Raw genomic sequence first — 12,280 nt, forward strand, 5'->3', positions numbered from 1 at the left:
TGTAGTATTTTGCTTTGTCATTCCGAGCAGCCTTTTGGAATCTTCTGTTCAGCTCTTTAGTATCTTGAATCCTTCCTTGTGCTTTGGCTTCTCTACGCTCCAGTGCAATCTTCAGAGTTTCTTCTGACATCCATTTTGGTCTTTTCTTCCTCTTCTGTCTTTGTAATACTGTTTGTTAAAGGGAAGCAGAAGAGGCATCCACTTCCCAAACAACATGCCTCTGGAAATTATGAACTTTGATAAATGATGATAGTTATGGAAGGGCTTCAGGCCTTTTGTTCATCACTATGAGTTGTGCTTGACTTGACAACAGTTAACAACACAACATTTGTTAAAGAGGCTATCATTTCTTCACTTAATGGATTTATTTCTGGGTTTTCTATTTATTCCTTTTTCTGTGTACTTGTTTCTATACCAACACCAAGCTGTTTTGATGACTGTGGTTATATTGTAGGTTTTGAAATCAGGAATGATTATAAAACTTCCTATCTTGTTTTTCTTCTTCAGTTTATCTTTCTTTTTTTTTTTTAATTTTTTTTAGTTTATCTTTATTCTTGTGAGTCGTTTTCCACATAGACTTTTTCCATCTCTTCAATGAATGATGCCATGATTTGGATCAAAATTGCATTTATTTGTGTATAGTTGCCATTTCATAATATTGTTGTTGTCAATTACTATCAAGTCAAGGATGACTCATAGCAACCCCATGAACAAAAGATCTGAACTTTGTTCTATAACTATTGTCGTTTCTCTAATGTTCATAGTTTCCAAAGGCATCTTGTTTAGGAAGTGGATGCCAATCCTTCTAATACACCTGTCTTAATCTGGGAGCTCCACCAAACACTGTTACCATGGGTAACCATTATGACATTTGAGACACCAGTGGCACAGCGTTCAGCATCATAGCAACCCCAAGTTACCTCAGTATAGCAAACTGACCAGTGTTGTACCACTGAGAAAAATGTTCTTCCGAAATACAATTATCACCCGGCCCTAGGGCCCAACCAACTTTTAATTACAGAAGCCCTTTCACCAGGTCCTGATTGACTTAAACAAGAGGCTACCAGCCCGCAGCTGATTGTTAGCTAAATCCAGTAAATCCAGGCAACCAGCTCAGTCATGATTGTGAATGAAATAAAGTCTCTTAAGTCTTTCTATCCATGAACATCACTTGGTTTTGGTTGGTTTTTGGATGGAGTTGTCTGCCCGCCATCCCCCACCACCACCAATTTATGTTGGTCTTTTTACTTGTATACCTATTCTGTCTTCCCCTCCCCCCATAGATCATTTGTATTTTTCATTAGATTTGTTTCTAAATATTTCATATTTTGGGTGGTTATTGTAAATGGCATTGTTTCCTTACTATCCTTTTCAGATTTCTCCTTTCTGTAAAGCATTTAGACTTAATGTTGTATGTGGATCTTGTACCATGTCACTTTGCTGTATTGGCCAAGTAATTGATCGAGTAATTTTCTTTCTGAATCCTTAGACTTTTGTATATGTAGGATTGATTGTATCATATGCAATTAGAGATGGTTTTACTTCCTGCTTGCCAATTTTGATGCCCTTTTTCTTTCTTTTTTTTCACCTGTAGCTCTGGCTACAGCTTCCAATAGATTATTGTATAGAGTGGTGAGAGAGCACACGTGTCTGGTTCTCATTCACAAGAGGAATGCCTTCAGTCTCTCTCCACTGAGCAAACTTTGGGTTTGTACATACACTTTTCATTATGTTGAAAAAAGGTCTCCTCAGTTCCTCATTTCTTGAGTATTCTTATCCGGGAAGGGCGTTGAATTTAGTTAAATGCTTTTCTTTTTCAAATTCAGTGGCGATGAGGAGGCTGTTCTTTCCCCTTTTTTGTTGGTGGTGGATTGCATGATTGGTTTGCTCATGTAAAACCATCTACCATCTTCTAAAAGTGAATGATCAAATGAATCCCTCTTGATAATGATAAATGGGTTGTTTGTAAGCTAGGATTTTATTAAGAATTTTTGCATTTCTATTAGTGAAAGACAGTGGTCTACACTTTTGTTTTTGAGTGCTTTGGTCTCTAAGTTGTGCTTACCTCAATGAATGAGTTTGGGAATATTTCCTCTTTTATATTCTGAAATAATTTTAATACAATTAGTGTCAACTCTTCTCTCAGTGTTTGGTATGGTTTAGCTATTTTTTTAAGTATTTTTACTCAATTTTATGCCTTTTATGTTCCTTTTTAAAAATTTTCATTTAGTTACTTTCTATTGCATGTAATTTTAAGAGAAAATTTATAAACCAAATTCACTCATTCATGCATATTTTTTGTAATATTAATTAGAATTGGTAATTATTTTCTTTCATTGTCTGATCAATCCCTTATTGTATATTGCCTTTTCCTTTACCTCTTTTAGCTATTTGTTATTCTTATTCTCCTTACCTTTCTTTCCTATCCCTGTTAACTATTCTGTGTGTGAACCTTTCCTTTGCTTTTATAAAAATGGTCTTATACAATTTTTGTCCTTTGTGACTTGTTTATTTCACTCAGAATAACATCCTCCAGATTCATTCATTTTATAGTGTTTTGTGAATAATGTTTTTTAGTGTTGCATAGTGTTCCTTTATATGACTGTGCCATAGTTTTCTTTATCCATTCATCTCTTGGTAGACACTTAAGTTGTTTCTGTCTCTTAACTTTATAAATATTGAAGCAATAATCATGAGTGTATATGTAATTGTTCCAATACTGGCTCTTATTTCTTGGGGATGCATACTTAGTAGTGAAAGTGCAGGAACAAATAGTATTTCTACACCCAACTTCCTAAAGAAGCATCAAACTGCTTTTCACAGTGGTTGCACCATATTACATTTTCTGCCAGCAGTCTGTGAGAGTTTCAATCTCTCCACACCCTTACCAGCATTTATTGTTTGATGTCTTTATGAACTTTGTTCTTGTTGGTGGAGTCTACAGTGCAGTGGTAATATTTTGATGCAGTGGTAATATTTTTGTCTTTGGATATTTCAGGTCATGGGAGACAATTTGCTGCTGTCATCTGTCTTCCAGTTTTCTAAGAAAATAAGACAATCTATAGATAAAACAGCTGGAAAGATCAGGTAATTAACCATCACTCATCTAACTTTCTCACACCTGCTGCCACAGCTGAACTAGTAAGGTCAACTCTACAAACTCTTACTGCTGCTACTACCATATTTCTGGCATTTCAGATGTAAGTAATGCTAGACAGCATGACAAGGTTTAAAAAAAAACTCTTAATAGTCAGATTTTTCATAGCTGATAAATAAAAGCTATAATCACTTAATTTTATTCATAATCAGAAAAGGGTTTTTTTAATGCTCCTATAAACTGTTTGTAAACTTCTTAAATTAACAGGTTTCTAGGATTTTACTTATAAGAATCTCAGAGTTTGCTATTGTGTAATTTCCTGTACCAGGAATGGGAAAAATGTATGAACACTTGTGAGACTCGGAAAATTTATGTAGAAGCCCTCTGAAAATTAAAATACTATAGATGATGTCCTTTTGGTTGCATGATTTAATATGTTTAGTGTGCATTTACATTGAATTATATTTTATTTGGTCCAGTTTCTAATCCCTTCACTATCCTGGTTTCTTAGGAATAGGGACTATATTGTTTTGAACTTTATATTCCTCTGGTGGATTATGTACTCCATAATAAACAATTTTAAAACACATATTTGACGAAATAGTTTTGTTCCTTATAGCTTGACCACTGCTAGAAAAGAGTCATTGAAAAGGGAACTTGAGAAAGGAATGAGTTTTAAAGAATGAAGGAAGTGGAGGAAAAGAAGATCTAATGAAGTGCAGAGACTAGAGGACCAGACTAATGAGCCTAAAGAATTGAGGCTGTGCTTGACCTCTGCCTCCTACTATGTCCTCTTGAACGAACCACCTGTTGTCTCTGTACCTTAATATTATCTTACACAGGAATAAGTATGTTTTCACTATCTGTGAGGTGAAAAAGAATTTATCGTTTTGTACATATGTACACATACATGTAGTTATAATGTTATTGTTGTTGATTGCTGTTGAGTCGAGCACAACTCATAGTGACCCTATGAGCAAAAGACTTGAAGCCTTTTTATAAGTATCGTCATTTCTCAAATAACTATCATGAGAAATGTAATATGTATATAGACACGCGTGCACACACACATATATATATGTGTTATATAATTGGATTTTTAATTGAACCTCACCCCCTCTGCTTTTTTGTTCCTTTTCGTCAAATTAAATTTCCACACTTTGAATAAAGGTATTTGCCTTAGAAAAGATTAGCCTCCAAGAAAATATCAAGTACTGTTTTACAGCTTCAAGTATCAGTAATTTAAAACATAAGCTTATCACTGTAGTATGAAAACATTTAAGAAATGTAGTAATGTTATATTGTAGGTAGATAATTAAAAATTTTAAATAAAGTGAAACTGGAAGTGCTTTGTGAACTGTATTATTTTATGCAAATATGATCTCATTGTTTGTATGTTGAAATAATGTATTTCATCAGTGTTTGATGAGTACCAATAAGCAGTGAAAACATATCACATACCATCTTTATTGCATTATGAGGCTACTACTTCTTAAGTTTAAGAAAAGTAATTAATTGGTTTCAAAGTTATTTCAAAAATGTCTTAAGAAACTATTTAATTTTAAAGAATAATCATTTGGGAAAACATATTTTCAGCAGCTATAAAAGAGTTCACTTTCTCTTCCAGTCAAATAAAGAAGGTTGATCTGTGGAACTAAATTTTACTGAACATGTTAAGTGATAATTGAGCCTTCTTGATCACCTATCCTTTCATACTTCAAAATGTTTCAGACTCTTCATACATTTTATTATCTTCCAGAAAAATATTGACCTAAAATTTATTATGTCAAAAAGAAGTGTAATCTGCACTGTCTTTTTCTCTTTATTATAGTTTAAATTTACATTTTTAACCAAAGTAATGCATGGACACGTATGTATAATACATATTCCCTTCCTCCAGGTTCTTTTTACTTAATATTTACATTTTCAAAAGATTATCATGTGAAGTGTATATAGATGGTCTCTCTAGATTAGTTTGGGAGATGAGGCTAATTCCACCTTGATAGTGAAAAGCAGTTGCATGCTTTTATTTATTTATTTTTTTTAATTCAGCTCACATTATTTAAATGTTCTCTACAAAAATGTTTTGGGGTTTTGTTTTTTTTTAACATAAGGCACAAACGTTTATACCTAACTCTATCTTAATTCTTATTTTTGATTTCTTCTTGTGTTTATAATGCATATATTTGGGAAAAACTGATGTCATGATAAGCTACAATTAGTGTTCATCAAAAATAGATATAATTTTAGGGTTATATAATCTGCATTTCTTTTTTGTTTTTAATAAAAAGTTAGATAAAAAAATAAAGGGCATATGCATGTATTAATCATTTCATTTCCTTTTAAAACAGAGATCCCCCACATGCATGATTTTATTGTTAATGTTGACTCAGTATTCTCAATTCATGCAATGTTTAGGCCTTTTATTTTTACCTTTATGCGGCTTCTAAAACATGTGTTTACTTTGATATTATAATCAGCAAGCATGGTTTTTAAAATCTGAAAATTAATGTGCCTCTATTTATTCATTTATAGAATATTGTTTAAAGACAAAGATCGGAATTGGGATGAAATAGAAAGCAAGTTAAGGACTGAAAGTGAAGTCCCTATTGTGAAAACATCGAGCATGGTATGGCACCTTTTTCTCAAAGAGTAAAATCTTCACATAACACAGTTAATTTTAAGGAAAGTTAGTATGTCTTACATTTCTAAAAAGATAAAAATGCACAAATTTGGGGAAGTGTTACACTTCCAGCTTTCTCTCAGAACTTTAAAATATTGATTACTTCAGAGTTACAGAGAATGTAAGCGTCTTATGCTTCTTACATTTTATTAACCTATTTTTGCTCTTGTGCATAATTTTACATTATACATATTATAAATATACAGTGTTAAATAGGAACTAAATTCAGATATTCACTTGACATGACATTTCTGTTTATGTAATGGAACACTTGTTTCCCTTCAAGTTCTTGAGTGGATTTTCATGACTTGGGAATTATCCAGTTTCCAGATGAAGCAGGGGTTTCAGGGTTCCCCTTTCCCAAAGAAATGCCTCAGCACAACATTTTATAAACATGACAGGGTTTACAAAAGCTTCGCTCCTATGTTAGTAAGTCATCTTAAACTTTTCATCACCTACTAACATCATTATTTCAATTAAAAAAAATTCATTTAAACATTAAAGATTTTAAAATGTGACTGTTGTTGACTGCATATGATAGTTATTTTGTAATGTTGATGCTAATATTGTGCCATGCATATTATGTTAAGTATCACAAATAAAATGAAAGTGAGATTAATTGCTTGTTAAATAGGAATGTTTTAAAGTATGCCAATTTTTGTCATTGCTTTCCCTGCAGGAGATTTCTTCTATCTTACAGGAATTGAAAAGAGTTGAAAAACAGCTGCAAGGTAAACTTATTTCTGCAATAACATAAAAAACCAACAATTTAGGATAAATAAACTGAATATAGAGAAGTAAATAGACAGTAAAATTAAATTTGGGGCTCATTTTCCATACATATGTTTAACAGTAGGCTTGATATTTAAAAACTGATTCAAAATTTTCTGTATTCTGTTATATATAATGAATTAATATATGTATGCAGTTAAAAATATTATTTTATTAACCTGGTGTTCAATGAAACCAACAAGGCATACGTATAGTTAATGTCTTACTTAATTTCAGTTTGGCAATTAGCATGATTTATTTGATTTTTAACATCTTAAAATAAACTTTAATACAAATCAGTTACTTGGATGAAAAACTCACTGTGGTCAGGTTGTTATGACTCATCAGGTTTCTGAGGCTGTAAATCATAATGAGAGGAGACTGCCCATCTTTTCCCTTCAGCCTTTAATGGGTTTGACCCGCCAGGGACACACAGCCTTTGTATTTGCAGCACAACTTACTACAAACTGTGCCACCAGAGCTTCCACTTGATTTGCTCAAAACAGCCCAAATGTCAGTTGCTGTCAGAACCAACAGATAGCTGACCCTCAAGCAGTTTTAAAGAGGCTATAAATCTCATTGGAGGAGCACACTCTTCTTTCTCTCATGGAGCCCCAGGTGAATTCGAACCCCTAAAGAGTTGCCACCTTTGGACTAGCAGAGCATCTCCCTACATATTATGACGTCAGAATGCTCCAATTTCTTTGCTCAGTCACAAGAAATCCATGTATATTGGCCATAAGAACCAAGAAAGCAAGGAGAGAAGAGAATGAAAGATTTGCCTGCCTCATAAACTTTGCTAAGAACATTGTTTTGATTTTTGTCAGATTTGGATCGTTCATGAATGGTTTAACCTAGAAAAGCCTCTAGTGGTATATCAAGGTTCCAGAATCACTTTGTTACTCTACTCAGTCCTTATTGACAGTAAGGTATTTACCCCCGGAATAGATGGTGTACCAATTGACATATTTCAGCTAACAGATGCTGCCGTGGATGTGCTCACCAAGTTGTGCCAAGAAATCTGGAGAACAGCCACTTGGTCAACTGACTGGAAGAGATCTATATTTGTTCCCATCCCAAAGAAGGGTGACCCAACTGAGTGTGGAAACTACAGAACAATATCATTGATTTCACATGCAAGCAAGATTCTACTGAAGATCATCCAAAAATGACTGGAACAGCACATCAGCAGAGAACTGCCGGAAGTCCAGGCTGGGTTTAGAAGGGGTCGTGGTACTAGGGATATTGTAGCTGATGTTAGATGGATCTTAGCTGAAAGCAGAGAATACCAGAAGAATGTCTATCTGTGTTTCATTGATTATGCAAAGGCATTTGCGTGGATCATAAGAAACTGTGGCTGACTCTGAGAAGAATGGGAATCCCAGAACATTTAATCGTACTAATGCGAAACCTATACTTGGACCAAGAGGCAGTAGTCAGAACAGAGCAGGGCAACACTGCATGGTTCAAAATTGGGAAGGGTGTACACCAGGGATGTGTCCTATCTCCATACCTTTTCAACCTGTATGCAGAGCAGATTATCGAAGAGGCTGGCTTCTATGAGGAGGAGTGTGGCGTTAGGATTGGTGGACGATCTACTAACAATCTGCGTTATGCAGATGACACAACCCTGCTCGCTGAAACTGAGGAGGACCTCATGCACTTACTGCAGAGGGTCAAAGACTGCAGCCTTCAATATGGATTGAGGCTCAATGTCCAGAAGACAAAAATTCTCACCACTGGACCAATCGGTAGCATCAGGGTGGATGGTGAAGAGCTTCAGTTTGCTCAGCTACACTGTCAACACTCTTGGTACCAGTAGCCAGGAAATCAAAAAACGTATTGCGATGGGAAAGTCTGCTGTTAGGGACCTCTCTAAAGTACTCAAGAGCAATGGTGTCTCTCTGGAGACTAAGTTGCGCCTGATACAGGCCATGGTTTTTGCAATCACTTGTTATGCATCAAAGAGTTGGACAGTGACTAGGGAGGATAGGAGAATTGACGCCTTTGAGCTGTGGTGCTGGAGAAGAGTATTGAATATACCATGGACTGCCAAGAAAACATATAGATTCATCCTAGAGAGGGTTAAACCAGGCTGCTCCTTGGAGGCAAGAATTCTGGGGCTTCGTTTGACATACTTTGGACACGTTGTAAGGAGAGACAGGTCTTTAGAGAGGGACATCATGCTGGGTAGAGTAGAGGGACAGCGCAGGAGGGGAAGACCCTCTATGAGGTGGATTGATTCAGTGACTGGGGTAATCGGGATGGGTGTGTCAGAGGCAATGAGATTGGCACAGGATAGAGCAGGGTTTAGGGTTTAGGGCTGTTGTACATAGGGTCGCTTTGAGTCGCAAACGACTCGACGGCACATAACAACAACAACAGCAACCTAGCGTACCTAATGATTATGAAATTAAACTCATAATTGTACACTTACAGCTTGTTCACACAGTACTAGTCTTTATGTGGAAGAAAATGGCATCAGGATTGGAGGGAGAGTCATAAACATTCTGCATTATACAGATGGCACAACTTTGCTATCTGAAAATGAAGAAAACCTGAAGCACATATTGAGGGGATTAAATTCCTTCAGCACACCTCTATGTAAAACAAAAATTCCCACTGTGGATCAGTGAACAGCATCAAGAAAACAGAGAAAAGTTTGAGTTGTCAAGGATTTCATTTTACTTGGATCCACAGTGAACTGTGGAAGCAACCATCAGAAAATCACAAGATGTATTTCAAGGACAAATCCTCTTGACATTTTAAAGATAAACTGTCACTTTGAGGACTAAGGCCTGCCTGACGAAACCATGGTAGCTCCACCAATGTCCTACGTATGTGAAAGTTGGACAGTGAAAAGAAAGACAATGGAAAAATTGATGCCTTTGAATTCTGGTCTCGGAAAGGACATTAAATATTCCATGAAGTTCTGAGAGAACAAAGAAATGTGTTTTTAAAAAGTGTAGCCAAAGTGCTCTTTTGGAGGTGAGGATTATTTGTTTTTGTGTACCACTGAGGCAGAACCAACTCGTAGCTGACCGATTATTTGTTGTTGTGTACCATTGAGGCAGAACCAATCCATAGCCGACCCTCCAGCTGGTTTTTGGAAGCAGTTGATCCCACAGAAGGAGATTACCCATCTTCTTCCTGCAGAGCAGCTGGTTGTTTCAAACCGTGTGCTTTATGAATTGCAACATGGCCTCTTCCACGAGGCCGCCAGAGCTCCCTACTATGGACATGTTATCAGAAAGGACCAGTCCCAAAAGAAGGATGCCATACTTGGTAGAGAGTGAAAGAGAGGGAGAACCTCAGTGAGATGCATTGAACAGTGGCTGCAAGAATGGACACATGCACATCAGCATGATGGGGCTTGTTCTCTCATATGTAGGATTGCTGTGAGTCAGGGCCAACCCTCAGCAGCATTAACAGCTAGAGTGGTGTGCGCTTTTAAAGGGGCCACTCTGAGAATTTTTTTCATCTCTTGAAGAATCTTTTCTGCCATTCGTTACTGTTCCTTCCCAGGAAGATAACAGAGTCTGGTTTCTTGAGGCTACATGGGGTATATTAGTAGCTAGGCCGTTGCCTCCTGATCCAGTGGAAAAGATTTTTGGTGTTTTTTTAGGTTAAGATGTAAACTGTACTGAAAACTAACATCTTTGATCTTCTTCAGTTAGTGCATCAAGTCGTCTTCACTCACTGCAAGCAAGTTTGTGTCATCTGCATATCATAGGTTGCTGATGAGTCTTCCTTCAACACTGGTGCCACAGTCTTCATGTAGTCCAGCTTCTCAAATTGTTTGCTAAAAATACATATTGAATAATGAGTATGAAGAAAGGAGAAAACTTCCTGATTTGAAACCATTAGTATTCCTTTACTGTATTCAGACAACTGCTACTTGGTCTATATATAGGTTTTTCATAGGCACAATTACTTGTTCTGGGATTCACATTTTTCTCAATGTTATTCATAATTTATTGTAATCCACATTTAGTCAGTTACCTTTGCATAGTCAGTATATGATAAGTAAGCATTTTTCTAGTGTTTCTTTGCATTTAGCCAAGATCCTTTTGACATTTGCAATGATAGCCATTGATCTACAGCCTCTTTTGAATCAAGAATGTTATTGTTGTTATGTACCATCAGTTAAAACCAACTCGTTCATAGCTGACCCTCCAGTGGGTTTTCAGAGACTAAGTCGCACAGGAGGGTATTGACCGCCTTTCTCCCATAGTGCAACTGGTGGATTCAAACCATGTGCCTTTGGGTTGTCAGTGCAACTCCTTACCCACAAGACCAGGGATGGGGAGTATTTCTTGAAATCTTGACCAGTATTTCTACTGTCCTCTCACTCTAGTGGGAGTTACATTTTCCTGGTGTGTGGGGAGTTGTGCTGCTCACCCAAAGGCCATGCCTCTATGGCTATGCCGATTCACTGTGGGAGAAAGGTAGATAGTCACCTCCGTGTAATTTTCTGCCTTAGGAACCAGCTGCTGAGCCCACTGTGGGTCGGATTCAACTCAGCAGCAATCCATTTTAGTGTTTTGAGCTTGTTTGATTTGGGGGGGTTTGTGAGGGGTTTCTTTTCATCATATTAATGAAAACAAACTTCAAGATCTATTTTGAATTTCACATCTCTAAATCCCATTCTTCTAACAGGTTCTAAAATGCCCAGAAATAAGCCTACTCAATCGACCAGAAAATTCCTGCAGTTCTATACCTTTTATCCCTATAGGTCAACCATGTAATTATTGAGAATAGGGTTTTAAATGCAGTGCATAAATGCGTAAATAGCAATGATTGAAATATTATGCAAATCCTAAGTAATATTCACATCCAGATGTAACTGCATTTAGAATGACATCTTTTTTCTCCCAACCCCCTTTTTCCCTTTCAGCAATCAATGCTATGATTGACCCTGATGGGACTTTGGAGGCTCTGAATAACATGGGATTTCCCAGTGCGATATTACCATCTCCACCAAAGCAGAAGTCCAGCCCTGTGAATAACCACAGCAGCCCTGGTCAGACACCAAGCCTTTGCCAACCAGAAGCAAGGGCCCTTCCTTCTGCCGCTGTCTCAGGCTCGGCTCAGTGTGACAATGCTGAAACAGAAGCTGATTTCAGCATACATTTCAATAGGTTCAACCCGGAGGGGGAAGAGGAAGATGTTGCAGTACATGAATAACTTTGTTTTGATTGTTAAAAAAAAAAATTACCTGTGGAATGACCAGGAATATTGGAAGCAGCATAGTGTTGACTTACACAAAACAAGACAACTTGGTCAACTACCATTTTGCTATCCCTGTCTTCTTAATTTTACTTGTTTTTAATCAACCTTGTGGTATCCACATCCTCTTGGGAGGTTTAGATGACCATTTGATGCACACATAGGAAAAAGCTGATATTTCACCTTTTGTGGTCTTATGATTATCACATTAAATTCTGTAATTGCATCCTTCATAGATTCCCTTCATAGATCTTAGTGTTTGTTTTGTTTTTAAGCCATACTGTGACCTCCAAGCAAACTAAATACCCAACATTTCTGAGACTCTCCTGCGCCAAGCTGCTCTTGAAATGGACTTCTTCTTCATCTGTACAGATTTGTTAAACAACTAAATTTACTCCTTAATAATAACTTTATATTAGTATTCATTACCATTGGATACAATTACATATTATTCTTCACAGTAAAACAGGCCTTTCAAAACCTTCATTCTTATGTTCTAA

The 12,280-nt window shown here is 36.5% G+C and overlaps 1 protein-coding gene across 1 annotated transcript in view; it reads left to right on the forward strand.

Moving 5' to 3' along the window:
- Nucleotides 1-11,738, forward strand: part of CEP170 (centrosomal protein 170kDa) — a 140,416-nt gene extending 128,678 nt beyond the window's left edge. Inside the window, exons 16-19 of the mRNA XM_006898078.1 lie at nt 2,999-3,087; nt 5,633-5,726; nt 6,460-6,511; nt 11,449-11,738. Coding sequence (XP_006898140.1) covers nt 2,999-3,087; nt 5,633-5,726; nt 6,460-6,511; nt 11,449-11,738 — 525 coding nt within the window. The remainder of the gene's footprint in view (nt 1-2,998; nt 3,088-5,632; nt 5,727-6,459; nt 6,512-11,448) is intronic.
- The last annotated feature ends 542 nt before the right edge of the window (nt 11,739-12,280 follow it).

Source organism: Elephantulus edwardii, unplaced genomic scaffold (assembly GCF_000299155.1).
Source record: "Elephantulus edwardii isolate Elephantulus edwardi_28Jun2011 unplaced genomic scaffold, EleEdw1.0 scaffold00219, whole genome shotgun sequence".
In the NCBI taxonomy this organism is placed as follows: Eukaryota; Metazoa; Chordata; class Mammalia; order Macroscelidea; family Macroscelididae; genus Elephantulus; species Elephantulus edwardii.